A 26,777-nucleotide genomic window follows, 5' to 3' on the forward strand; every position below is an offset into this window, starting at 1 on the left:
CAACATTGTTACCACTGTAAAAAAGTGTTTCCATATGTACAGAGAAAAAAAAATAGAAGGTTTATATTATATTTTCTTCTCGATTAAAAAGAAACAAAATATCACATAAGTATATAAATGTATGAAAAGTTTAAAGCTTAGTTTTAAAAGGCAATATAGATTGGATTTTTGTTTTTCATGGACAATCTAGAATCACAGTTAACCTTTTGATGGAGTATTGAAAACATGAAAACCCCTGCAAGTTACTATCCTGTCCACCAGCACCTGTTGCTTACAATGGAGAGACGACAATAACGTTCGAAAAATGCGATCTCCTGTCGCTTAGAAGGAAAAGACGCATAAAGGTCAGGAATTGTTGGAGTCGGAGAGAAAAATTAGAAAGGGATCTGAGTGACTTAACAAGCTACCAAAGAGACAGATTAAATCCATCTTATTCATCTTCGCATCATTTCTTTACATTCTCGTTACAGAAACACTGTCTGGTTAGTATGGCCTTCTTCGAGATAAATGCTTTAAGTAATCTTGGACAGACGTACATCCATTTCACGATGCAGACGAAATAATCACTTCTGTTATCTACACTCAACTTTGTTTTTTGTTTTTTATGCAAGAGGGAGAACTGCCAAGGGCAACAAAATATTAGAAAAAAAGGCCCATTGTAACTTCTGTTTTCCTAAAAGAATTGAAAGGATTAGCCAAAAGCCAGGAACAAATGTCTTGACATCTCTCTCTTAAAAGAAGTCAAGTCGTAGGAAGATGGAAATACAGAAGAAGGTAGGAGTTCCAAAATTTACCAGTGAAAGGTATGAATAATTGAGAATACCGGTTAACTCTTGTATTAGAGGATTGGACAGAGTAGGGATGTGAGGAAGAAGAAAGCCTTCTGCAGCGAAGCCGCAGGAGGAGGAGAGGCATGCAGTTAGCAAGATCAGAACAGTTAGCGTGAAAATAACGATAAAAGATAGAAAGGGATGTATCATTTCAGCGGTGAGAAAGAGGTTGAAGGCAGTCAGTCAGAGGAGGAGAGTTGATGAGACGAGAAACTTTTGATTCCACCTTATCTAATAAAGCTGTATGAGTGGAACCCCCAAACATGCGAAGAGTACTCCATACAAGGACAGATAAGGCCCTTTTACAGAGTTAGCAGTTGTAGGTGAGAGAAAAACTAGCGGAGACGCAGCAGAACGCCTAACTTCATAGAAGCTGTTTTAGCATGAGATGAGATGTCAAGTTTCCAGTTAAGATTATGAGTACAAGACAGACCGTGGATATTCAGTGTGGAAGAGGGAGACAGTTGAGTGTCATTGGAGAAGAGGGGATAGTTGATACTAGATGGAGGAATTGAGTTTTTGAAGCATTGAAAGCAATTAAGAAAAAAAATGTTTCTCATGAGACGACACAGAGAGGTCGAAGTTTCTGTATTAGAGGACCTTGCACATGTGACACCGGCGACCCGTCCTTCCGGGAGCCTGAGTCACCTTTGATAATTAGCGGCACACCTGCACAGATACAGGTAAAACGGTGGTATATATGAAGCAGATGAGGGCGGGAAAGAGTGAGGCGCCCTCCACTCCCCACCATGGCATCACGTCCCTTCCCCGCCCTGTTTTGTCGCCTCCTGCAGGTCTCCCTTCTCCTGCTGCTCCTCCTTCTGTGCCTCCTCCACTTCACCTCCACCTCTTCCGTCCACAGGCGAGAGGATAATGCACCAAGAAAAGTGAGTGTGCGATTCTTTCTTATCACTGTCACTATCATTAATATCATTATCATTAGCATTATTATTATTATTATTATTATTATTATTATTATTATTATTATTATAAGAGATCGTTCAGCGAGACAAACGAAAAGAAAAATGCCTACAAGTAGACAAATAAGAAAAAAAGGATGAAGTACTAGTAGTTATTGTAGTAGTAATAAAAGTAGTAGTAGTAGTAGTAGTAGTAGTAGTAGTAGTAGTAGTAGTAGTAGTAGTAGTAGTAGTAGTAGTAGTAGTGGTAGCAGTGGTGCAGTGCAGTGGTGGTAGCAGTAGCAGTAGTAGCAGCAGTAGCAGTAGTAGCAGTAGTGGCAGTAGTGGTGGTAATGGTAGTGGTAGTGGTAGTGGTAGTAGTAGTAGTAGTAGTAGTAGTAGTAGTAGTAGTAGTAGTAGTAGTGGTAGTGGTAGTGATAGTAGGTAGTATTAGTTTTAGTGGTAGAAATAGTAGTAGAAATAGGAATAGTAGTAGTAGTAGTAGTAGTAGTAGTAGTAGTAGTAGTAGTAGTAGTAGTAGTAGTAGTAGTAGTAGTTGTTGTTGTTGTTGTTGTTGATGATGTTTCAGTATTCGCGAGTATTCTTAGCAGCATGACAAACGATGGACTTACACACCCCACGTCCCTTGCGTAAGGTCTTGCTGACTTCCTCGTGACTGTGAGTGAGTCGACAGAACAGGTCAGAAAATGTATATTCACTTCTGACGATCAAGGGAAGCATTTACTAGTCATCATGCATTTCAAGCACTTTGATTACCACAGTACGTGATAGTTTGATAAATAGAAGGCTAATTCCACACGGCAAACTGGAAAAATTCAAATAATAACTTAAATCGTATGTATAATTACTTAACAAGACGATGCACCCCCCAAAAAAATGAGTATATAACATTAAAGAGAAGAACCAGTAAATGTAATGGTGAAAGAAATCGGTATATGTGAAACAGAGAAAATATCATTTGGGACCGCCGTGGTACAGTGAAACCATGCGTGCTTTGGGATCCGAGGGGTCTCCAAGCGCACGGGTTCGAATCCTGTCCACGGTCTGAGTGCAGGTTGGGCTTCCTCACTCAGGGCAACGGTTTCCTAGCGGGTGGGCTTTGAGATAGGAGGTACCCTTAAAAGTATCCCCTTTAGCCCATAAATTCCCGTGAAAACCCACAGGGTATAAATAATAAAAAAAAGTGACGCTGGAGAAAACACACTCTGCATATTACAGGTGCGTGAAAGAAGGAAACTGAAAAAGAAACTATCAACATACGCGAAGAAAAAGGATAAATGAAACTTTAGAAATCCTAGATAGGTGAAAAGGAAGAGAAAGAACGCTAAATACTTCAATCCTGGTATGGACACATGAGCTAACAACGTAACGTAACTACAGAAATCTTTCATAATCCGTTCTTAAATATAAAGAAAAGTCTATTGCATGAAACTGTTGAGTGAGCAACTAAACCACGCGGTACTGCATAGTCACGCATACTGCCTTAAAAGATAACCCACTTAAATTTTTGATTGGTGATAAAGAAGCAGAATTAAATGCACACTTGAATGTTACTGTGTTGAGTTATGGATTATACCCGTTTTCTTACCCGAAGGCGTTAGCGTGCCATCTGCGTCTTGGCGACCGTCTTTATCGAGTTGAGGCTTTAGTGATCCGCAAGACGTTACTTCATTGACTGTACAGCTTTGACGGCGGGTTTAGTTCTGTCCATGTGTAGCGACAGAAGCGGTGTGTTTAGTCTAAAGGTGTCTACAAAAGCATTACTATTTTCTTTCACGGATTTTTCTAGACGACCAACTCTTCAGGATATAAACAGGTCACCAAGGGAAGCCACTTAACGTGATTCCAGATCTCTTTAAAACTTCTGACTGGAACAGAGCAAAATTTGTTTTGATCTATGCCTCAAAAACGCAATTCATCTATCTATCAACCCGAGTCAACATAGCAGACAACTATACCCTCTTCTTCAGTGACACCCAACTATCGTCTTCTTGTACAGTGAATATCACCAAACTGTCCTAAACAAGAAACTTCACATCTCATCTCTAGTTTAAACAGCTATGAAATTAGGAGTTCTGTATCGTCTCCGTCAATTTTTTTCCCACCACAGCTACTAACTCTGTACAGGGGTCTTATCCGCCCACGTATGTAAAACTCTTCAACTCAGAACCTTTTTGTCTTATCAGTGCCTCTCCTCTAACTGACTGTCTTCAGCCTCTTTTACATCGTCACAATGTTGGATCTCTTGTTGTCTTCTATCATTATTTTCATCCCAAATACTTTCCTAATCTTGTCAAATGCATGTTTTCCCTCTCCCGGCCTCACTGAACAATTTCTTTTTCTCACTCTTGCCATGTCTACTTCCCTTATGCAAAATATAATCAGTATTCGCAATCTTTCATCACTTTCTCTGGTAAACTCCGCATCTCCTTGCCTGTTTCTCTTTTCCCACCTTCTTTTGACTCAGATGCTTTCAAGACGGAGGGAGAGGGGCGGTGTTTCAAGATACTTATCCTTCATAAATTATAAAAAGCACGCTGATTAAACGTTACAACAACCAGCAGAAAGGTGGAGCAGCTAGCGTCATACTCGATGATGCCTGATAAAATATAAATGAGTAGAGACGTTTCACCCCAACTGCCACCCACAAATCATCCACACCAGTACCCACATCGACACCCATAGCCACACACACACACACACACACACACACACACACACACACACACACACACACACACACACACACACACACACACAAGTCAGCCACTATGTCAAGAGAGGTAGATGAGAGTGCACACACCGCTAGGCACATGTTCTAGGAAGGTAAATCAGCTCAAGGGATTATCACGTGATGAGGTTGTACATAAATCAAGGGGGCGTTTTACTAGGCTGCTAAACTTCTCAGGACAGGTGAGAAATGTAAACGATGATTGTAAGCTGGAGGAGTCGACGTGTCGCTTAGATAAGAAAAATGCGGTTAATTGGTTGGAGGTAGTTGAATGCCGCCTTGACAAATATGTATGATGACTGTAAGCTAGAGTTTTCTTTTCGCTTAAGTAAGAAAAGAGAGAGTCAAATTCTGCATGATAAGAATATGAAGAAGTGTAGTTAATATTATTGACTTTGAGAGATAAATGATAATCTGAATCTTGATATGCATTATTCTGTTTTGCATTAATTGTTAAAATTCTCTCTCTCTCTCTCTCTCTCTCTCTCTCTCTCTCTCTCTCTCTCTCTCTCTCTCTCTCTCTCTCTCTCTCTCCACAGGATGGAAGGAAAAGGATGAAGGATAAGGGAACGGACGGGGACGACATGAAAGACAAAGATATGAATGGCAAGGATGAGATGGAGATGTGGAAAGGGAGAATTCCTATACGACCTTTACTGAAACCCTTCTCTTCCTATCGTTCTGACACTGCAGCCTCTCTTACCTCTCCTGTGATGGATGTGCAGAGGGAGGAAGGAATGGAAATTAAGGAGGCTGAGACTCTGGAAAAGGAAGAGGAGAAAGAAAAACTGATGGAAAAGGAGCAGAATGATGATTGTAATGATGGAGAAATGAAAGGGAAGGGGGAAGAGGAAAGCCACGGTGAATTACAGGATGTCCCTATAGCAATGAAAATAGGCAGTGAGGAAATGGAACAGGTAGTGAAGGGGAAATATCGTCAAGAAAGCGAAGAGAATGAGGTGAAATTAAACGTTGGATTAACCACAAAGATGGACATGGATCATAAGGAAGAGGATGAGGAAGAGAAGGAGATGGAGGAGATGAATGGAAGATCCTCCAGCTCACCCTTCCACCTACCTACTATACTCAATGTGGTTCATGACTTCAGGTGAGACACGCCACGTAGGTAACAGATAAGCTCATTGATAATTTACTACTAACACGTATAGGGCAACTTTTTTTTATTTTAGTATCAAAGTGCATGTTTTTTTCTGTCTCAAGAGTCATATTTGTCTCGTCCCATATTTTGAAAACTATCCAAAACTACAGAAATATTTGTAAACCTATATACATACACACATATTCGGGTGCCGCTACTTTTAATGTTTCTATCTTGAGACAGTCTTTTGTGTAATCCTTCGTGCCTCACGCCCTCGTTGACACAGTACAGTCCTAGACGAAAGTAGGTCCTCCTCTTCTTTGCCTTTCACTCACTTCCATTTTATTGACTTCTCTTGCAACATGCTGCTCTTCATTTCTTCTCGTCATATGGTTAAACCTTCTTTTCTAACCTGTTTTACACACTGCAATGACTTTAACTGCTCCTCTTACGCACTCATTTCTCACCACATGTTTTTTAGGTCACACCGCTTATCCATCTCAGCATCTTCATTTCTGCAGGTTTAAGCTGTCTTTTCTGATTAATAATTGCATTCAGTGACGGAGGAAATTCTCAAACATAGAGTGTAAATCTGTACTGATAGTGATGCCTAAGGTGAAGGTGCTTCTCTGTAAATCACCGAGTTACTTATAAGAGCAAAAACTCGTTTCTAATAAATGGTACACTTCTAAATATTCATAATAAAATATCAAACGTGTAATTCTTATGATAATCCTCTCAAGGTATGAGGTTTCGTCTCTTTAGTGTATGGAGAGTCCAGCATCATCTTTGCCACACACACGCCACGAATTGCCTTGTTGATCTTTATTTATTTATTTGTTTATTTATTTATTTACTTACTTATTCATTTATCTAATTATTCATTCATTTAGTTATGTGTTTACTCATTCGTGTGATTTTGAGAATGAATCATACAACAGTTAAAAAAAAGAAAAAAAAAACATTAGCAGGAGATGGACACTTTCCCAAAACACCAGTCAATGTGAGTGTCTGTGGGCAATGTTCCTGGCAGTCTCTCTGGCTTTCTTTGTTCTAACCCTTCAGTATCACAACATCGGAATGATTTTGATCCCAATAAGGTTCCAAGATTATCAAAAGTTTTAGATGACACTTAACCTTATGAAGGCGTTAAATATTTTCAACGGCATAGTTAGTAATGCACCGTTTTTTATGCCTCTGTTTACTCTTTTCCGATTGAAAATTAGTAAATAGATGAAGCTTGGAATTTTTCATTACAAACAGAACAAACCTTTCTCCACTTGACCGTTATCGAAAATATCGAAAACACAACATTCAACTAATAAGATGATAGAGACGAAATTCAATCAAGTTCATTGACAATTAAATGGGTTATACAATATACGGTTTTTGTTTGCAATGAAAAAAAAGGTGCCATTTCAAATTAAAATGTCAGACTAGTTGAAATCAGTTTTCTCTTCATCTCATAAGTATCAATCAGACTGGATAATTCTTTTTTCTATCTTCTTATCTTCTTAGTCACTAGGCAACCTTTTTCCTGTGTAAGACGTTGGATATGAGGATAAAAACACCACTTAAGGAATTTCAACGGCTGACTAAGCATTAATGAACACTCACGCAATGTCTTCTAACATGTAGACAGCTTTTTTTTCGGAATCTCAGCTTATAATTATCATTTTGGAAGAAGCATGTTCAGCAATGATTACCTCTTTTTATTCCTTCCCTTTGACAACATATTCGTTTCATTTTAACCCATAATTGCCATTTAGGAATACCTACCATGGGACTGGCAACTAAGTGGGCCCTTTTTTCATTTTTTTATTTATACCATGTGGGCTTTTCACGGGAATTTATGGGTTAAAGAGGATACTTTTTTGGGGTACCTCCTATCACAAAGCCCACTCGCTAGGAAACCATTGCCCCAAGTGAGGAAGCCCAACCTACACTCGGACCGTGGACAGGATTCGAACCCGTGCGTTTGGAGACCCTCGAACCCCAAAGCATGCATGGTTCCACTGTACCCATTTTTTAAAATTCTTTGGTTCCCTCGCCAGCTTTACCCTCTTACATAAAAAAAAAAAAAACGTTTATCTCCTTGCTTTTTTTTTTGTACCGTTATCTAAACAACTTAGCAATAGGTTAACTTTTCACTCATTTTAATTGAATTTTCCTTTTGTTTTTGCATCGTTAGCCAAACAAATTAATTTACTCTTTTTCCGTATCATCCCATAATCATCCTTTTCCTGAGTAGTATATGGTCTTTCACATTTCTTTTACCATTGCCCACACTCCCTTAATCCCTTCAGTACCATGACGCGTTTCCATATTCACTCTGCTTAGCATTTAGTGATTTTATACAGCTTTAGAAACTTGTGTGGGGATTAAAGTAGGGAAGACTGTGGCAATTAATGTTTTGACTTCCATAGACTCTTCCTAATGTCAATGAAATCGTCTAATCATACACAAAACTCAAGGTAAAAATGTGTGTCAGTGCTGAAAAGGTTAACATGCCAAAAATACACACACAAAAAAAGAAATAAATAAAGAAAACAAACTTATTCGAAGCAATATATTACAACACTTCTTATGTCCTCCCATTTCTCAACTTTTAACCAAACACAGATACAAAATTCTAACATGCCAAAAAAATGCTAAAATAAAATAAAGGAAAACGTACAAACTTTTTCAAAAGCAATACATAACAATGCATCTTTTTTCCTCCCATTTCTCAACCTTTAACCAAACTCCTTAACACTCACAAATAGAAATAACAATGAACAGTAATAGACAGACAAGTGAACAGATAAATAATCAAATAATCTTCAGGTACCCAACAGTGCAACGTGGCGAAGAAGCAGGAGAGGAGACAGTGCTTCTGCAGGATGGACAACCTATGGACACTCGCCCTCTGTATCTGCGGGCCGAGTCATCAAGCGGCGGCGGCAACGTTGGTGTGGGTGAGTCGAGAAGCTTACACAAATACTAATTTTATTTATTCACATTTTCCTCTTCATCATTTTATTCTTTTTTTTTTTTTATTCGACTTATAGACATGGCAGAGGCAAGGACATGGACGTAACTCGATTTTTTCTCTTATTTTCAAAGAATTATCAGCCTAAAAAAAATCAGTTATGGGGATTAAAACAAAAAAGCAGTGAGGAGGAGGAGGAGAAAGGAGGAGGAGGAGGAGGAGGAGGAGGAGGAGGAGGAGGAGGAGGAGGAGGAGGAGGAGGAGGAGGAGGAGAGGCGAAAGAAATGAAAAGGAAGAGTAAAAGAGAAAATAGAGGAGCAGGAAAAGAAAACAGGAAGAAGGAAAGAAGAAAGGGATAAAAAATGGTGAGAGAGAGAGAGAGAGAGAGAGAGAGAGAGAGAGAGAGAGAGAGAGAGAGAGAGAGAGAGAGAGGATAAATATAAAGAGCAAATAACACCAGACTCATGATCCGTGGATAAGCTAAGCACGAGAAACTGATAATTACTTACTATACCACAAAATAATCACAAAGCTCTGAGATACAACCGCGTACTGGCTGGAAATGAATGAATAAAAAGTAAAAAAAAAAATATGTCCTAATGTCACGGTCTAGCTAAGTTTCCTGTCTACATATATTAAGAATTTGTACTGATTTCAATATAAATAGTTTTTGTGGTTTTATTTCCGCCGTTTCGTCTTTCTAATCTTTCTCCTTCTCCTACATCTTGTTTTCCTCTCTCCTTCCCTAGCGATCAGTGTTGGATAGGGTTATAAACATACTAGTGCACTCAAATCTCAAGACCCTTTGCTGTTTGGGTTCTTTATGTATTTTTCTTCCTCCTCCTCTTGCTGCTATTTCCAATACTACATACTACCACTATTATTAACTATTACTACTACTAAGATTACTAATACTATCGCTGTTGCTTGTACTGTTACTATTATTACTATTGCCACTACTACTACTATCACATGTACCAGTACCATTAATACTACCTCTACTATTACTAATTCCACTACTACTACTACTACTACTACTACTACTACTACTACTACTACTACCACTACTTCTGCTACTACTACTACCTACTACCACAATAACTACTATCTACTACCATTATTATTACTACTACTACTACTACTACTACTACTACTACTACTACCACTACTACTACTACTACTACTACTACTACTACTACTACTACTACTACTATTACTACTACTGCCTTTAACAGATGAGTGTGGGCGAGTCTTCACGGAGCTCAGCGGTCTCATCACATCGCCAAACTTTCCCTTCAATTACCCCAACAACGCCCAGTGCGCCTACTACATCTCGGTGCGTGTGTGTGTGTGTGTGTGTGTGTGTGTGTGTGTGTGTGTGTGTGTGTGTGTGTGTGTGTGTGTGTGTGTCTTCGTCTTTTTTTTTATCTAATTAGTCTGATTTGTGTGTTCTTTAGTGATGATGCTCTTAATAGGGCGAAATAATAATGTTTGCAGTAACAGAGAGAGAGAGAGAGAGAGAGAGAGAGAGAGAGAGAGAGAGAGAGAGAGAGAGACTATTCAGTTCTTCATTTTATGCTCAGGAACTTTAAATTCTTCCCATTTACGCTGCCAAACCTTTACATCTCCGTTCCTCGACCTTAACTATGAATTCGTTTAGTACATCTTTTAATAATTTTTGTTTTCATCATCCATTTTCCATTTTCGTCCCTTCCTTTCTTCACAGCAATATTAAACTCATTCTCTTCCATCTATCTCAAGTGTTCATTCCTTTTTCCTTACTTTCTTATCTCTCGTATTATCTTCCTTTCCCATTTCGTTCTTATCGTCATCCCTAGCAACCTTACACTCTTACCATTGAACGCTGTTACACTTTTTTTCTCCATCTTTTCATTATCTCAACTATTTATTCGTTTTGTATCTCATTTCTTTAGTTTTCTTCTTATTCCTACCAGTCCTGAACTACCCCCAATCACTCAGTCTAACTTTCCTTTTTCGTTTCTCTCTCTCCATCCGCAGCTGCCGTCTGAGTACACCATCGCTCTCGACTGTAACGACTTCTCCATCCAACCAGGCGACAGGAACTGCGAGAATGACTACTTGCTAATCACCGAGGATGGCCAGTTGGACGGAGAGGGCGTGACAAGGTGAGGAGTTGATGTCTTATTAATTTTTCTCGTTTATCTTCTCCGTTTTTTACTACTTACTGGTTCTTACCCTCATTCTCCTCGTTATTTTCGTCGTCTTCCTCCTTCATCGATCAGTTGAAGATTAATAACAAAAGCAGCTTCTCATCAAAGTGAAGGATTAGTTTGTTAACCTGTAAATTCCTTAACTAAATGATCAGATAGACATTTTTCGTCGTTTAGTATTTGCAACGTGCGGCGCCGTATAGTACTGTATATTTTCCTTATTTTCAATCAGTCATCCAGCAACTTCTCACTTTCCCTCCCACCGCCAAGGTATTGCGGGGACAAGGCACTCTCCCTCTTCACCTCCACGTCCAACATGACGCTGCTCTTCGTCGCTGACAGCTCGTACAGGTACCGCGGCTTCACCTGCAGGTACAGAGCGATCAACCCGGATGGTACAGGTACAGTATTCTAGGGAGACGCAGAGGCAGGTTAGATAGAGGAATAGATACACAAGTGATATTTGAAGAGAAATGTATAGAAACGCGTAAAATTAAATTAGCCAGTTCATTTAGAATCTTTGTCTATTAAAACGCTATAAGGTGGCAGTCGAACATATTTTCTCTTTATCTAATTCTGCAAGCAAAAAGAAAAAAAGAAGAAAAACTTAGTGAAACAAATATTATTACGAGGATCACATTATACTCCTGTAGTTTACGTATAAACAACTGAGTGAGCAATTCTTTTTTTCGTTTTATATTGCCCTTGGCCTGTTATCCCCTCTTACACACACACACACACACACACACACACACACAAAACAAGAGATTGCTAGTAATATTATTAGGAGACAATAGTTCGTTCTCTCTTGACGAAGGATAAGAGGATAAAGTAGTTTTCTCACAGTTTCTAGAATATAAGGCTTTCCATTAGCAAACGCCTTACAATTTGGGTTGACCAGACACCTAGCACGATAACTGACAGTATAATACAAGCTTGAACGAAAGGAAAGAAATAGTACTAGAAAACAGTGAGGGATGATTGATTTGAGAGGTGAAAGGACAAATAAGTCAGACAGTTGATCGTAAAGTCAATCTCTACAGTAATTCCTTCCCTGCACCACACCAGGAGCCGCGCCCGCCGTCATCACCAACACCACAGAGGAACATCACACCGTCCTCTGCACCGGCCCGGGAAAGTGAGTCAGCACAATGAAAGACAGAATCGGGATCTATATTCTCAAACGGCTATATTCAGAAACGCCATGCTCTTTCACAAGGACAAATTTTCAAGTCCCCATAGACAACTAGCAGGGTTTTCAAGACAGTTTCTCCTTATGATCAACTAGAAATATTGCTAATCCATCACCCGAACCATAAAAGTACCCTTAAAAACATGAGTATCTTCAACTAGAGCCTTTGGAAATAGTTGTGGTGAGAGAGCAAAGCGTTTCTGAATAAGGCTCTAACACTTTTCTCTCGCATTAACTGTTCTTCAAGACCACATGAATGATCAGCCAAGTTCTCAATTTTTTTTCTTTCAAATGATGATATAGAGCTCTTCAAATTTGTTGAGAGATAATGAAGTAAGACACCAAAATACTTTGAACAAGGGCATCATATTTTTCTTTTCTATCTCCTTCATGCATGTTTATCTCTTCCATTTTGTCATCATGCTAACTAACTGTTTTTCTTCACCTCCTCCCTCCTTCTTGTTCTTGTCTTCCTCTTACTTTGTTCTTGTTCTCTTTCTAAAATATTCTAGTTTCTTGCATCTTGTCTTCTTTCTCTTTCTTGCATTTCAGCTTTACATAACGTCACGCTTTCTTTCATTTCAAACCACACCCAGGAAGGAATGTTCGTCTGTTGACTTTAGCCACCCCTCAGAAACATTTTCTTTCAACCCTTTCACTTGATAGAAAAAAAATTCTAATAGTATTATGAGACTAACTTGATATTAGTAGCGTCACTCCCTTTTCATATATGCATCCATTCCACAAACACGTCCTTTGCTCTGGTGTCACCCCAGCATTGCTCAGTGTACTTGTGAAATATGATCTTCCTTCCTTTTATTCTCTTTCTTCTTTCTTTCCTACAGTAAGCAATGTGTCAAGCTTTTTATTTCCACCAATAACTGATAATGTTACGTTTTGTATATTTTTCTTAAACAGTTGAGTTCTTACGCGTCTCCAGCTGAAATGTTAAACAGTGTTGTGCAGAAGAAAAAATGAACATAATGATAGCGATAATGTACCTTCCACTATCGACTTCATGTTACGTTCATAATTTTTCAAAAATATATTCTCAACTGAAACATACAAATAAAAAAGAAACTTCCCCCCATAGCGTACCTTCAACGCTTACCTCATTGTTGAATTAATAATCCTGCTAACAAGTCTGTAAAATCCCAATCTTTGTCAAAATACCACATAATATCAGGCTGAAGCAAAAAATACCCACACGAGCCTCGAAAGTCAACATAGTGTACCATCAAAGCGTACCTTACTCCTCCGTTTTCTCTAACAGTGACGGCTGGTCCGGGAAGTGTGGGGTGGCTGGCGAGCCCGGAGCAACCAGGGTGGTGGGCGGCAAAGTAGTGGCGAAGCACCAGTTCCCGTGGATGGTAAGGTGGGACGTAGGAGAGTCTAAGATGGAGACAGACAGGTGTGTTAAGTCGGCTGAAGACATGACATCTTCCATCACTTTTCCTTCCCTCCTTTTTTCCCCTCCCTCCCTCCTCTCCCTTCACATCACCTTACTTTGCTCTTCCCCATCCTTTCAGTCCATACTTAATTGTTTTCTTCTTTTTTCTCTCCTCTCCTCACTCCACTGCTCGCTCCTTCCCGCCTCTCTCCACATCCCAGTCCTTCACTGCTTCCTCTCTCTTTCTGTACACACACACACACACACACAATTACATACTTAATTTATTTGTTTTAGTTGAAATTATTAATGTATATGCAATTTTGTACTAGGATGGTTCGTTAGCATGTATATGATTACATATGTCCGAAGGCAAACATCAAATACTGCTTATAAAGGTTCCAATATTATGAAACACCAAGGTAAGTACGTACAATCGGCTCCCTAACTGATGAAATATTTTTTTTTTACCTATATCTCTTACAAACGACATTTCATTTTTTTTTTTTCCATGGTAGATTTCATTGGTTATAGCGACCTCTGATGTCTACTATGTGTAGGCCTGCCTTCTTCCCCCTCCACATCGCCCTATCCGTCCCTCGTCCCATCCCAGTGCTTCTCATATTTCCTTCAATCTATCATATGCTCCTCTCTCTCTCTCTCTCTCTCTCTCTCTCTCTCTCTCTCTCTCTCTCTCTCTCTCACCCACCGATTTAGTTGCATTGTGTTGTGATGCTGGAATGTGTTGGTATACTTGTACATGAAAAATGACGATTCATTAAAAAATTATCTCATGTTTCACTATCGATGTTGATATAATATTTGGTCTACCTTTCGATATCCTCCTTAATTCTTCACCTTCGTCATTTTGCTCTTACTCTCCTCATATTCTCTCATTCCTTTCTCTTCCTTTCATATTCTTCTCTTTCCTTATGTTCTCTCTTTCCATGCAACTTTTCATCCTTTCCTCTATTTCCATTTACACTTTCCACTTCTTATCGTCCTACTCCAACCCTGCTCATTCTCCTCCTCCTCCTCCTCCTCCTCGTGCTGTTTTTCATTCCGGTCTCCTCCTCCTCCTCCTCCTGCAGGTCGCTGTGCTGAAAGTGTGTGGCCGCGAGGAGCAGCACTATTGTAACATCTGCGGAGGCACAGTCATTAGCCGCCGCTGGGTGCTGACAGGGGCACACTGCGTGGTGAGGTGCGTGCGTGCCAGTCTGTGTGTGTGTGTGTGTGTGTGTGTGTGTGTGTGTGTGTGTGTGTGTGTGTGTGTGTGGCAATCATTACATTACATGCTTGCCTTCCTTGCTTTATTTATTTTGAAGTTTGGATTATAAGATCACAGTGCTGGTAAAGAAGAAAGAAAAGTGTACCAACTGCCAAGAAAACATGCCTTTATCCTCTTAAAACCTATCTATCTATCTATTTATCTATCTATCTTCATCCATCTTTTCAAAACCCTCTTCCTCGTTTTCTTTCTTCCCTCTATCTATTCTCATCTTCTGCAGAGTACGTCACTACAACTGCAAAACACATCACTACCTTTCATCGTGCCACACAAGACCACACCACACCTGCTTCTTTTTATTCTCGTTCTTAATTGTCGTTACCAAGAATTCTCCTCACACGCAACATGTCTTGTATAACATATGACCCTCCACTGCTGTACGTAACATCACACTGACTTTTCAGCATCATAGTTTTCGTCTCCAAATATTTCTTGCATGCGGCAACGTCCCCTGTATAGCAAAACACCATCGTCACTCATTTTTTTAACTTCTTCAATACCATGTTTCCATATTGATTCTGCTTACTATTTGGTGACTTTATACAGCTTCAGAAACTTTTATTGGGGATTAGAATAGTGTATAGTGTGGCCATTAATTTTCTGGCCTCCATAGACCCTTCCTAATGTCAATAAAATGGTCTAGTCGTATACAAATCTGAAGGTAAAAATGTGTCCCAGTACTGAAGAGGTTAACCTTACACTATCACGTCCTCCTCCTAACACGATTGGGCCCTTATACCACACCACCACCACCTTTATTATCACCTATCACCGTTTGTGTCTCCATAATCACCTCTTTACCATTATTTTTCAGCCTTTTAGTTTCTACCAGCTATTTATCATTCTTTTCTGTCTCTTTACCATCTAGTTATCATTGTTTTGTCTCTGCCACCCAGTTATCATTCATTTTATCTCCTTAGCACCACCTGATCACCATCCTTTTTTGTCTTTTTACGCACCTAGTTATCATCCCTCTTGTCTCCACCACTTAGTTATCAACCTTCCTATCTCTCTAACCTCTTCTTCACGCACTTCGCAGCATCCCTGTAGAGAAGCTTGGTCTGCTGCTCGGGGACCATAATCTCTATACCCTGACACCCTCGCAGAAGTTCTTCCTAGTGGCCGCAGTTTACATACACCCAGACTTCAACATGCCGTCACCTCTCAACAACGACTTGGCGCTCGCCTTTCTGCCTCAGGAAATGGCCTTCAACAGTGAGTAGTGAAGGAGTTGGGCAATGCAAAAGAACACAAAGGAAGGACAAATAACTGCAGATACTCGTAAGTTAGTCCCCACTAGGTCAATTGTTTGGGTTTTACTATTTAACATACAGTGAGAGAAATGGGAAGGAAGAATGGGAGAATCAGCCAATTGTTTGCTCTCAGAAGTGGTTCCGATTTCTTTATCTATTCATTTTTTTCATTATTCTTTTCTCTGTCTGTTTGTCTCTCCTTTGCCTTCCATGGTGGTATGATCTTGCGGTCGCACACGAAGTAAAGGTCATGAGGAGAATAGAAAATAAAACTAACAATAATGAGCCAGCTTGCACTCGCACAGCAAATAAGTCACAGGAAGCCACAAACGAGCATTAAGATAGCCCAGAGAGAAAGCAAGAAGCAAGAGAAGGGAGAAGGATCATTACAACTCAGAAAGCAACTGTAATCATGGTCTGCTTATCGGAAACTGTTGGCATTTAGTGGTTTACTTTCTAAATGATGATAGACTGCAGTGTTAAAAGTTTCTGTACCTTATCTAGATTGCTTTTGTACAAGTTGCAGTGGAAATAATGATGGATTTTCAAGGGACATTTCATGATTCTCCGCATACTTAGATAGATATTTTGGTGAAAGTTAGGTGCTGTAGTTCCCAAGGACGTGTTCATAATGCTGATAGTTTACCATCGGTTTTAAGTGAAAATTGTTATGATTCTCAAGGGTACTTTGATGGTTCTATTGAAGGAATAATAAAGATTCTGTTGGTTAAGGTGGTATTCAAGAGAGTAGATATAGTGGTAGCAGGCGAGTTTCTCAAAGGTGTTTTAATTTTCGTAGTTTATAGTTTGTTAAATATTCTACACTATCAGTTGTGAGAAAAAGTATTCCATGACATCCTGGTTAATCATCTTTTGTGCTCTTTGAAAAGAAAAAAGTTCAAAACATTAAAAACTCGGAGAAAAAATGTAGAACAATAATTATACACGACTCACACCTTCATAACTGAGCCACCCACCCACCTACCACACACACACACACACACACAAAGGTACGTACAACAACAAAAACAATCATGACAAACAGCTCACACCTCGAATTCTCAGCACCCCGCCGCACAGAGGTACACATGGGAACGAGCAGCTTAGCAAGACATCATCCCGAGCACAATAACCTCAATTAACCTCACCTGGCGACACCTGCTGACACGGACTCACTCACCACTGCCTTTAATCAGCCACACAATTGCATCGTTAAGCCACGTGTACGCAAGACAAAGGCAAAGAAAACATTGATTGCACTCTTGCCACCGAGAGAGAAAAAAATGAAGCGACTTGGTGAATGAAAAATTAGAGGAACAAAGGGCGTGTGAGAAAAGTAATGTAAATATAAAGAAATTGCGAGTTGAGTACGATGAATAAGAATGGAATATTGTCATGACTTTGCTTTTAGTCCCTTCAGTACCATGACGCGTTTCCATATTTATTCTTGAGACTACTTGATGATTTTCTACAGCTTCAGAAACTCATGTGGGGAATTGAAATAGTGAAGACTGTGGCCATTAATCTTGTGACCTCCATTGACCTTTATTAATGTCAGTAAAATGGTCTAATGGTACACAAATCTCAAGGTAAAAATGCGTCCCAGTACTGAAGGGGTTAAGGGACGAGGAGGGGGGATATGCAGATGATTGGAATGGGAAAGGAAAATTGAAGGAAATATTAGTGTCACAGTTGTGGGGAATCTTTCCTTCAGAGCTACACACGTTCTCATCATCACTATCTGGACATTTATATCAAACATCACCATCACCACACCACGACCAGCGCAGTCGACTAACACCACATCACAAATGATAATAAAAACAACAACAGCACATTCCCACGCATCATCATCAATATCACCATAACCACACACACACACACACACACACACACACACACACACACACACACACACACACACGCACTTCACACGCATTCATCACACACTAGCACACCACACCAACAATTCATACTCACCACCTCGTACATCACCACCATCACCACTTTCTGCGCCTTCACTCAACTCCACCACCTCCTCCTCTTCCTCTTCCTCCTTCCCTCCAGGCTACGTGGCGCCCATTTGCCTGCCGCCAAGAAACTATGACACCTTGTCCCAACTCCTGCCGGACGCCGCGCCGCAGGAGGCCTCCACCACCACCACCACCGCCACACCCACCACTGCAGCACCCAGCAGGAGGAACGGCAAGTTATTGTGCCCACTGTTGTTACGAGTGTTATTATTAATGTATGAAATAAATGAATATATATAACAATCAATAAATATGGCAAGTAAATTAAATGAATAAGTGAATAGGTAGATTAATATATATATATATGAATAATAGAAAGAACATGAGAAATACATACTGCTTGTTTTGCTACTATTATGGCTACTACTGCCACTACAAAACAACTACTACTACTACTACTACTGTTATTATTTCTATTACTACTACTACTACTACTACTACTACTACTACTACTACTACTACTACTACTACTACTACTACTACTACTACTACTACTACTACTACTACTACTACTAGAACTACTACTACTACTACTAGTATTACTACTGCTACTAGTACTACTATTACTTCTATTACTACAACTACTACTTCTGTTACTACAACAACAATAACAACAACAACTACTACTACTACTACTACTACTACTACTACTACTACTACTACTACTACTACCACTATTACTACTACTGCTATTTCATATTTATACATTCCTCCTTTTCTTCCTTCCTCCTCTTCAGTCATTTACCTTTAACCGTGTCATTCATTCTAAACCTATTTCTTTGCTCCCAACATCCCCATGACAACTTTTCCTGTCTTCTCTTTTAACTATTTGCCTCCTCTTGCTAATCTTTCTCGTCTTCCTTATCGTTCGCCTTCTCTCTCTCTGACCTTTCTTCCTCCTCCTCCTCTTGACCCTTCTTCTCCCCCTGACCCTCCTTCTCCTCCTACAGTAGCGGTGGAGGTGCCGTCGAGGCAAGAAGGAACACCCCCGCCCTCAGAAATTATGCATGAAGTCCTGACGGGGAGGAACGTGTCTATATACGGCTGGGGAATCATTGACGACGGTGTGTGTGTGTGTGTGTGTGTGTGTGTGTGTGTGTGTGTGTGTGTGTGTGTGTGTGTGTGTGTGTGTTCTTCCAACTCATCCATTATCTTGTAGTAAATTATGCATCATTTTCTCTTCATTATTCCAGAAATGCAAGAGCTATGATTTTAATGTCTCCAGTATACATATATTTATTCCTCTATTGCTTTGCCACCGTTACATTCCGATCGTTTTCTCTCTATATATACACCCCTTTTCTCTCCCCCTTTCCCTATTTCTTCTTTCACAGCTTTACTTATGATCATCCCTTCTCTCACTTAAATCCCTCTCTCTTTCCACCATCTAAGTGCATTCATACTAAAGCACTCCCTCTTCTCTCTTCTCACTCGTATTTCCAGTTCTTCCACTTATACCTCTGCTATTGATGCACTTCACGGTATGACAAGATATAACGAATCCTGGTTTGGTAAGGGGAGATAAAAGAAAGAGGGAAAAAAAATCTGGTACTTGAATGGAGTAATAGGAGAATGAAATAAATACAGCAATGAGGTTGTTTGTGGTGCGTCATGAGGGAGCTGTAATACTTATAAGAATAATGGATATAAATAGGTTAAGTAAGTTTAATGCTGGGACTGCCATGTATAGGCCTGATGTCTTCTTGCAACTTCCCTTATTTTCTTACATTCTTATGCGAAATGTGGCTAAGAAACTTGTCACACTCCAGTTGTTTCTCTCTCCTGCATCTTCCCTCGTGTGACTCCTATCCTTTGCAGCTCTGTCAATCACTTCCATCCCTCTATCTCATTCTGTCCTCTCGTTGCTCTTCTCTTAACCAATTTTCTACTAGCTCTTTCAATCTTTTCTTGGTGTTCTCTTCTTACTACATAATCAAATATGCGACGTGGCTAATTTGTTTAACTCAAGAATGACTGACTCTTGACATATTCCTTCCTTCTCTATGCTCTTCCTAGACGAAACCCCGGCCCAGCAGCTGCGTGGGGTATCCGTTGAGGTGCTAGACAACTCCGTGTGTCGCTACTACTACGGTGACCTGGTGACTGATTTAATGATGTGTACTTCGGGCGAGGGAGGCACCGGACCATGCAGGGTAAGTCCAGTGGGGAGTGAAGCAAGGAGACGAAAATGAGAGTATAGAGAAACAGAAGGATAGAGAGTGGAGGGATGTAGGAATTATTCAAGGAAGGATTCAGTTATAAAGATGGTGAAGAGGAAGAGAGAAAAACTGTAAGAGTGAACAAAGGGGAGAGTGATAGAAAGAGATGAAGAAAAGAGGGTTAAACTAGAGACAAGGCCAAATGGAAAAGTGGAAGTGGAGAGGAAAATTGTGAGGATAGTAAAAAAAAACGATAAGGGTGAATTTATATGTGGATAGTTTTCGATTAGGAGTGAGACATAATGAGTACGAAGAAGTGTGTGTGTGTGTGTGTGTGTGTGTGTGTGTGTATGTGTCAATGTGTGTGCACGTCATCCCTCCCCATCCCCCAACACACACACACACACACACACACACACAAACACACCATTAGTTGTCCGTCAATCGCCAACACACAATTAATGCCACAACAAGAGCAACAGACATCAAACAACGCTTTGTGACCCTCTTTTAAGGAACACCACCACCACCACCACCACCACCACCACCACCACCACCACCAACAATAACAATAGCATCTTTTCCACACGGTTACCACAAATCATTAGTGTGTGTGTGCGTATGTGTGTGTGTGTGTGTGTGTGTGTGTGTGTGTGTGTGTGTGTGTGTGTAAAGATTTGCTACCCATCCGCCCATCACACACACACACACACACACACACACACACAAACACACACACACACAGCGAGAGAGAGAGAGAGAGAGAGAGAGAGAGAGAGAGAGAGAGAGAGAGAGAGAGAGAGAGAGAGAGAGAGAGAGAGAGATAAGGAATGGAGAACAAAGAGTGAAAGAAAGAAGTTCGATGCTTAGAGGAAATGGGAAGAGAAAGAAGAATAAGAGTAGGAGGAGGAGGAGGAATGTGAGACAGAGAAGAAATGGAGAGAGACGTAACAGAAATAAAAATAAAAAGAAGTGGAGTAATGAGAAAGGGGAAGAATGGTAAGGAAGGACACAAGTGGAAGAGACAATAAAGAAAGTAAGGAAGAAATATGAGGGTGAGCTACGGGGCGGAAAGGAGAAAGAGGCTAAAGGAAAGACGAAGAAAAGAAATAAAAAAGAAAGAAAGGACGGACTGGAGAGGAAAGGCGGGGGAAGGAGTAAGAAATATATTAAATAGCTTGCAGTATTAGTAGCAAGCATACTTAGTGAGAAAATACTTATCAAATTAAATATATCAAAGCTTTTTTTTTGTCTTTTATGTGGAATCTTTTATATTTGACTTTTCTTCAGGGTATGAGGGCGGGAGGGTTTAGGGAGCATGCAGCATATTAGCGGGAATTAGTTTTTTTTTTCTTTTTGTGCCCCCGGCCGTACCTCCTTCATGAATAAGAAACCAACTCGGAGGAATTACAAGCCATAATCAAGTAATTTAAAAGGAAAATATTCTAATCCGTTGGTCTATAAATTTGTTACGTGTGGCCTGATTCGTTCTCGTGGCCAAGACAGCGAGGGTGAGACCAGTGACACAGCTGATGACTGTACTACCACCACCACCACCACTATCACCACCACCATCACTACCAGCACTCAACGACTATCACCATTCTTAATAATCATCAGTCTTTAGTAGTTCTCTTGCGGCGCTATGACACACACACACACACACACACACACACACACACACACACACACACACACACACACACACACACATTGCCCTCATTCAACACGTTCAAAAAAGAAAATAATCGTCTTTGATATTACGGCTTTAAATATTTTGTCTGCGGACGTGAGGTCACCACCCGCGTCATGTCCGTGGCTGCAAATTCTTTTAAGGATCGGAGGGTAGAAAGAAGTGTACCCTGCGTGTTGAAGCGTTACAACCAACAGTTCCCCCTTCTCCCTCCCCCGCACCTGGCTATCAAGACCGCCTGCCGCTAATGGAATTTATATGAAGCAGAACCGCGCAATGTAGATAGCGAAGTGCATTAGCTGATGTTGACTTACGAGCTCGGAAGTTGGTGTTTCCGGCGTTTCGTGGCGTGTACTTAGTAGATGTGTGTTGTGTTGTGCATAGTTTTCGCGAATCATGGGTTCAGATCTGGCGGGTTTGAAGATCGTGTGACCTTGTTGTGTCAGTGATAGTTTCGTATATTTACATCCTTTCGACGCTTTATTTCGACTCCTTATCGCGGAGTAATGAAATTTGTTTACTGGGATTTTCAAGTGTCTGTATGATGTCAATGATAGTATGAACAAAGAAATCTTGAACCCCAATTAAAATAAAATATCGTAAGAACTTGAATATTTCCTTGATGTTTGAAAATAACTCTTAAAAGAAAGAACAAAGCTTTCGAGAAAACTGAAAAAAAAAGAAAAACTGATGAAATATGCGCATTGTTTACTATCATCATTTAACCCACACGTCCACGCACACTCAATAGCGAGCCTGCCTTACATCCATATGGGTTTTATAAGTCTGTGACGCGCACTTGACTCACCACACCACTCTTGCAGCCACATCCGGTCAAGGCAGTACCTCACTTCACCGAGACCCAGTTCATAACTCTAACCATGCCTCGAATTAGGAAAGCTTGCATCAGTCAATCCCTTACTACCGTACACTAAAGCCAGCACAATCACCTTTAACCCCTTCAGTGCCATGACGAGTTTACATATTCATTCTACTTACTATCTAGCGATTATATACAGCTTCAGAAGCTTATGTGAGGGATTAAAATAGTGTAGATTCTGGCCATTAATCTTCTGACCTCCATAGAACCTTCCTAATGTAAGTAAAATCGTCCAATCATACCCAAACTCATGGTAAAAATGCGTTCCAGTACTAAAGTGGTTAATAATTAGATTTATATAATGAACCGTGCGTGTGATCGTAAACAACTCATAACGAGGAGGGTTCTTTACTTCCCTTGCACTAAGTCACGCTTCACCCAAAACCCATTAGCTGCAACCAAGCTTTAGTGCACGATTTAGAGGACGGAGCGCTGTGCTGGAGGTTGATCATTAGATGGCGCCGGGGCTTAAGAGGCGTTACTAGCCACTCTACTGCTGTCGGAGTGAAGCTGACCAGTCACAGTGTGGGGCGAGTACTGACAAATGGATCGCTCTTTCCAGGGTGACAGCGGCTCCCCAGTCCAGATACAGATGGAGAACGGCCGCTGGGTGCAGTTGGGTATCCTGGCCTTCGGTGCCGCCTACGGTTGTGAGGTGTGTGTGTGTGTGTGTGTGTGTGTGTGTGTGTGTGTGTGTGTGTGTGTGTGTTGTTTGTTCAATAAAGTCAATTGGTAAACTAACTATATAATCAACTATTACTGCTATTTATGCTACTACGATTGATACTATTACTACTACTACTACTGCTACCACTACTACTACTATTACTGCTGCTATCACTACTAATACTATTACCACTACTCCTACTAATGCTATTACCACTACTACTACTACTACCACTACTACTACTACTACTACTACTACTACTACTACTACTACTACTACTACTACTACTACCACTACTATCATTACTGGTATTGCTACTACTACTACTATTGCTACAACTGCTACTGCTTCCCTTCTCCAGGCCGGCTACCCATCAGGCAACATCTTACTGCCGCCCTACATCAGCTGGATCGAGGGAGTGACAGACCTAGAATTTGGAACTGACTACTGAGCATCTTTCCCAACGTCACCTGACCTCACCCGACCCTTAACGCTTTCCTAGCCTCCTCTTCCGCCCTGACCAAAGAAGAAACAGTCCTCGAGACCCTGAGACGTTCTTCAACCTATCATTGTATTGTGTCAGCTCTGGATAGGACGGAGAGTAGGAGTTTTGTTTTGGGTAAGGAATAGTATTCTGAAACACTTCTGTCCACGCTTACACTACTATCAAAAGGCTCTACTCGAAGTGATACGGGTTTTCAAGGATGTTTCTTTTTACTTGGCTAATAGGAGAAACACTTAAGAACCGTGCTAATCATCTTTATGGCCTTGGTAAATAGTCTTTTGTAAGGGAGCAACGTGTTTCTGAATACAGGTCAAGGTGTGGATTGGAAGGATAACAATTATTGAGACCGAGCTGGTGGCGAATCGAGGTAATCTTTTTTACTGCTGAAATCTTTACGCGAGACAGAACACCGAGTCAAATGTTACGGGAAGGGAATGGACACTTTTGTATACTTAATGACGGGGTGTGTGTGACTGGTGTGTTGTGGAGTGTGGGTTTGTATTGCATGCTGAATAATAAAAAAAAGAATTGCATGTTTGTTTGGTAATCTTTTTCATTAAATGAGGCTTTGAAGGGATGTGTGTGTGTGTGTGTGTGTGTGTGTGTGTGTGTGTGTGTGTGTTTAACATCAATGGCACTGAAATTACAGGTTTAGCATTTGATCGCGTTTAATCTTTGCCGGGTAAACAAAAATATGACAGCATAATCATACTCACAATCTGCTTACCCTTACCTAAACACAAACTATTATTATGCGTATGTAAAATTGATGCGCAGCGGTACAGTGTGGTTTCTATTCAGAATACATGTTGGACACACAATAACAATCTTTATCACTGATCTTCACCTTGTTAAAACTTCACACTTAAAACAACATTAGTTTACTTCATACAACAGAAAACATGTAATGACAATGCAGTTTCAGGAAATACAAGACTGATTAGAATAGTATTACGTCTCATGGATTGGCAACTAGTTTCCTGTCCTAGATACTTCACACGGCTATAACATGATTTACTACGCGCCAGAAGTACATACAAGCCCATACACCAATACTAACTATGAATCAAACCTGCTGGGATGTTGGGGCAGGCTTCGGGTAGGGCTTAAGCAATCAGCAGTCTTGTATCCCTTGACCACTAGTAAGTTCTCCATCACAGAATCCAACACACGCGAGCAACGCACAATAACACAGGATGCTGAGGCTGGCGGGAGTCACAGTGCTTCGCCTTACTATCTCGAAGCCGCTCGGTACGTGAACGATGCACGAAGGTTTAAGGAACACAAGAGAATGTGGTGAAATCTATGAACAATTATATTGATACTGTGCCGAGTTGCTGCTTATTCATTTTCTTTTGCGTAATGTAACAGTAATGGGATCTATTGCCGTAGGTTTTCTTGAATAATTTGCGGAGCCTAACAAATTGTATTCATTAGTAACGTTCCACCCTCCAGAACGGAAGCTTATTTCCTCATAGTATGCAATCATATATAAAAGAAAATATACCTAGATAATACGGAACTTTTACTTGACATCTTTATTGTATACTACTTAATCATCTTACACAGTATACTATATTTCTTATGATTGACATTTGACACATTGTTTGTCTCTTAGTACAATTTTTCAGAACCGGTAACTATTGGCTTTCCTTCCATTTTCATTCGCTTGACGGGTCTCCTCCATGCTTACAACACGAGAAAAGAACAGTCTATCAATTCCACGCATCATTCTACCCTGACCACCCTGGCGCTGCACAAAAAACAAGTTACGACGCAAAAGGTGGAAAGAAGAATTTTAGAGGGTAACAAATTAAATGACCCATTGTCCCCAGAAGAGAGAGAGAGAGAGAGAGAGAGAGAGATGGGGGAGGGGAAGAGGAGAGCAATTTCGAATCAAACCTCAAAAGGACTTATTTAAAGTTTCGGATAGTGAAGAAAAAAAGTTTTCTAAACGCATGACATAATTCACATCAGATGTCGAACACACACACACACACACACACACACACACACACACACAAGAAAAAAAGTTGATATATTTCACTCTTTAAGGGATAGTAATCTCAACACGCTCTTTTTTCCTATCGTTTATGTCACTTGTTCCCTCGAATAAGAAAATAATCAAAACAAATAGACATATGATAACGAAAGAAGAAAGAAAAAGAAAGAGAAACATAAGAAAAGGAAGAAGCATATAAATCATATAGAAAAGTAAACAAAATAAAATAAACACTACTTTACAACTCGCCGAAAGAAACTAAGACCTCAGAACAACGGGACGAGAAACACGAAGTAGTAGGTTGCGCAATGGTGCACTCATAACAAGGCGAGGTGAATTCCTTGGCCCGCGGTGTCAGCTCGTCACTCGCTGGGTTCCGGGTTCGATGCCTAGGACGTTCAACTTTCAGACCTTTCCTCCTCGATTAATTTGTCAGGTTTCGCCCTGATGCACGAGTATGCGCGGCTGTAAAATGCGGCGGCGAGCATATAAATGTGGCAAGATGAGGAAGAGGAGCCATCGCGCCACTCTTTTGGGAGAATAGAAAGAGCAGTTTGGAGACCGCAACATTGCATGAAAATATGATGCTTCTCTCTCTGTGTGCCTTCCCAAAGTACAAAAAAGTTACCATTGTTCATCGTCGCTTTTCATGAATCCGAGCGAAGGTTTGAGGTAAGTATTAGCTGTATAGAATTAGATAATGTTTCTTACGTTGTATCGCACTCAAGATAGTAAATAGTGAGGGTGTAATAGTATGGAATGCAGTAAAAAACATGTTATTTCCCTTCCTTTTTCTCTCATAAAAGAAAGAAAACAGCAGCAGCAATAGTAGTGGTAATGTTGAAGGTGGTTGTGGTGGTAAAGTAGAAGTAGCAGTAGTACCAGTAATAGTAGTGGCAGCAGCAACAATAACAATAGTAGTAAAAGTAATACGGTAATAGCAACAGAAGTAGTAAACAAAAAAGATGGACC

The 26,777-nt window shown here is 40.4% G+C and overlaps 1 protein-coding gene and 1 long non-coding RNA gene across 3 annotated transcripts; one reads left to right on the top strand and one right to left on the bottom strand.

Annotated features, from left to right (window-relative positions):
- Positions 1–1,540: 1,540 nt before the first annotated feature.
- On the top strand, positions 1,541–24,336 carry LOC123504604. Of its 2 annotated transcripts, none has more exons than XM_045255265.1 (15): positions 1,541–1,717; positions 5,021–5,589; positions 8,407–8,537; positions 9,787–9,887; positions 10,571–10,698; positions 11,014–11,144; positions 11,812–11,881; positions 13,209–13,305; positions 14,417–14,526; positions 15,653–15,828; positions 17,934–18,071; positions 18,850–18,963; positions 19,916–20,052; positions 23,194–23,286; positions 23,660–24,336. In XM_045255265.1, the coding sequence occupies exons 1-15, from the start codon at positions 1,580–1,582 to the stop codon at positions 23,747–23,749; spliced, it is 2,223 nt and encodes a 740-aa protein (XP_045111200.1). In that variant the 5' UTR covers positions 1,541–1,579; the 3' UTR covers positions 23,750–24,336. The 2 variants fall into 2 exon arrangements, with proteins under 2 accessions (XP_045111200.1, XP_045111201.1); XM_045255266.1 differs by having other exon boundaries at positions 18,853–18,963.
- LOC123504605 lies at positions 10,116–25,198 on the bottom strand. The gene is made up of 4 exons (XR_006674887.1): positions 24,876–25,198; positions 17,847–18,047; positions 13,184–13,327; positions 10,116–11,109 (listed from the first exon to the last, which is right to left on the bottom strand). It is a non-coding gene; the product is annotated as an uncharacterized LOC123504605 (long non-coding RNA).
- Between the last annotated feature and the right edge of the window lie 1,579 nt (positions 25,199–26,777).

The sequence above is a fragment of the Portunus trituberculatus genome, chromosome 16, assembly GCF_017591435.1.
Source record: "Portunus trituberculatus isolate SZX2019 chromosome 16, ASM1759143v1, whole genome shotgun sequence".
NCBI lineage: Eukaryota > Metazoa > Arthropoda > Malacostraca > Decapoda > Portunidae > Portunus > Portunus trituberculatus.

Coding starts and splice junctions, on each gene's coding strand:
- LOC123504604 (XM_045255265.1), top strand. CDS start 1,580: ATGGCATCACGTCCCTTCCCCGCCCTGTTTTGTCGCCTCCTGCAGGTC. Junction 10,699..11,013: donor GACGGAGAGGGCGTGACAAG/GTGAGGAGTTGA, acceptor CCCACCGCCAAG/GTATTGCGGGGACAAGGCAC. Junction 18,072..18,849: donor AGCACCCAGCAGGAGGAACG/GCAAGTTATTGT, acceptor CTCCTCCTACAG/TAGCGGTGGAGGTGCCGTCG.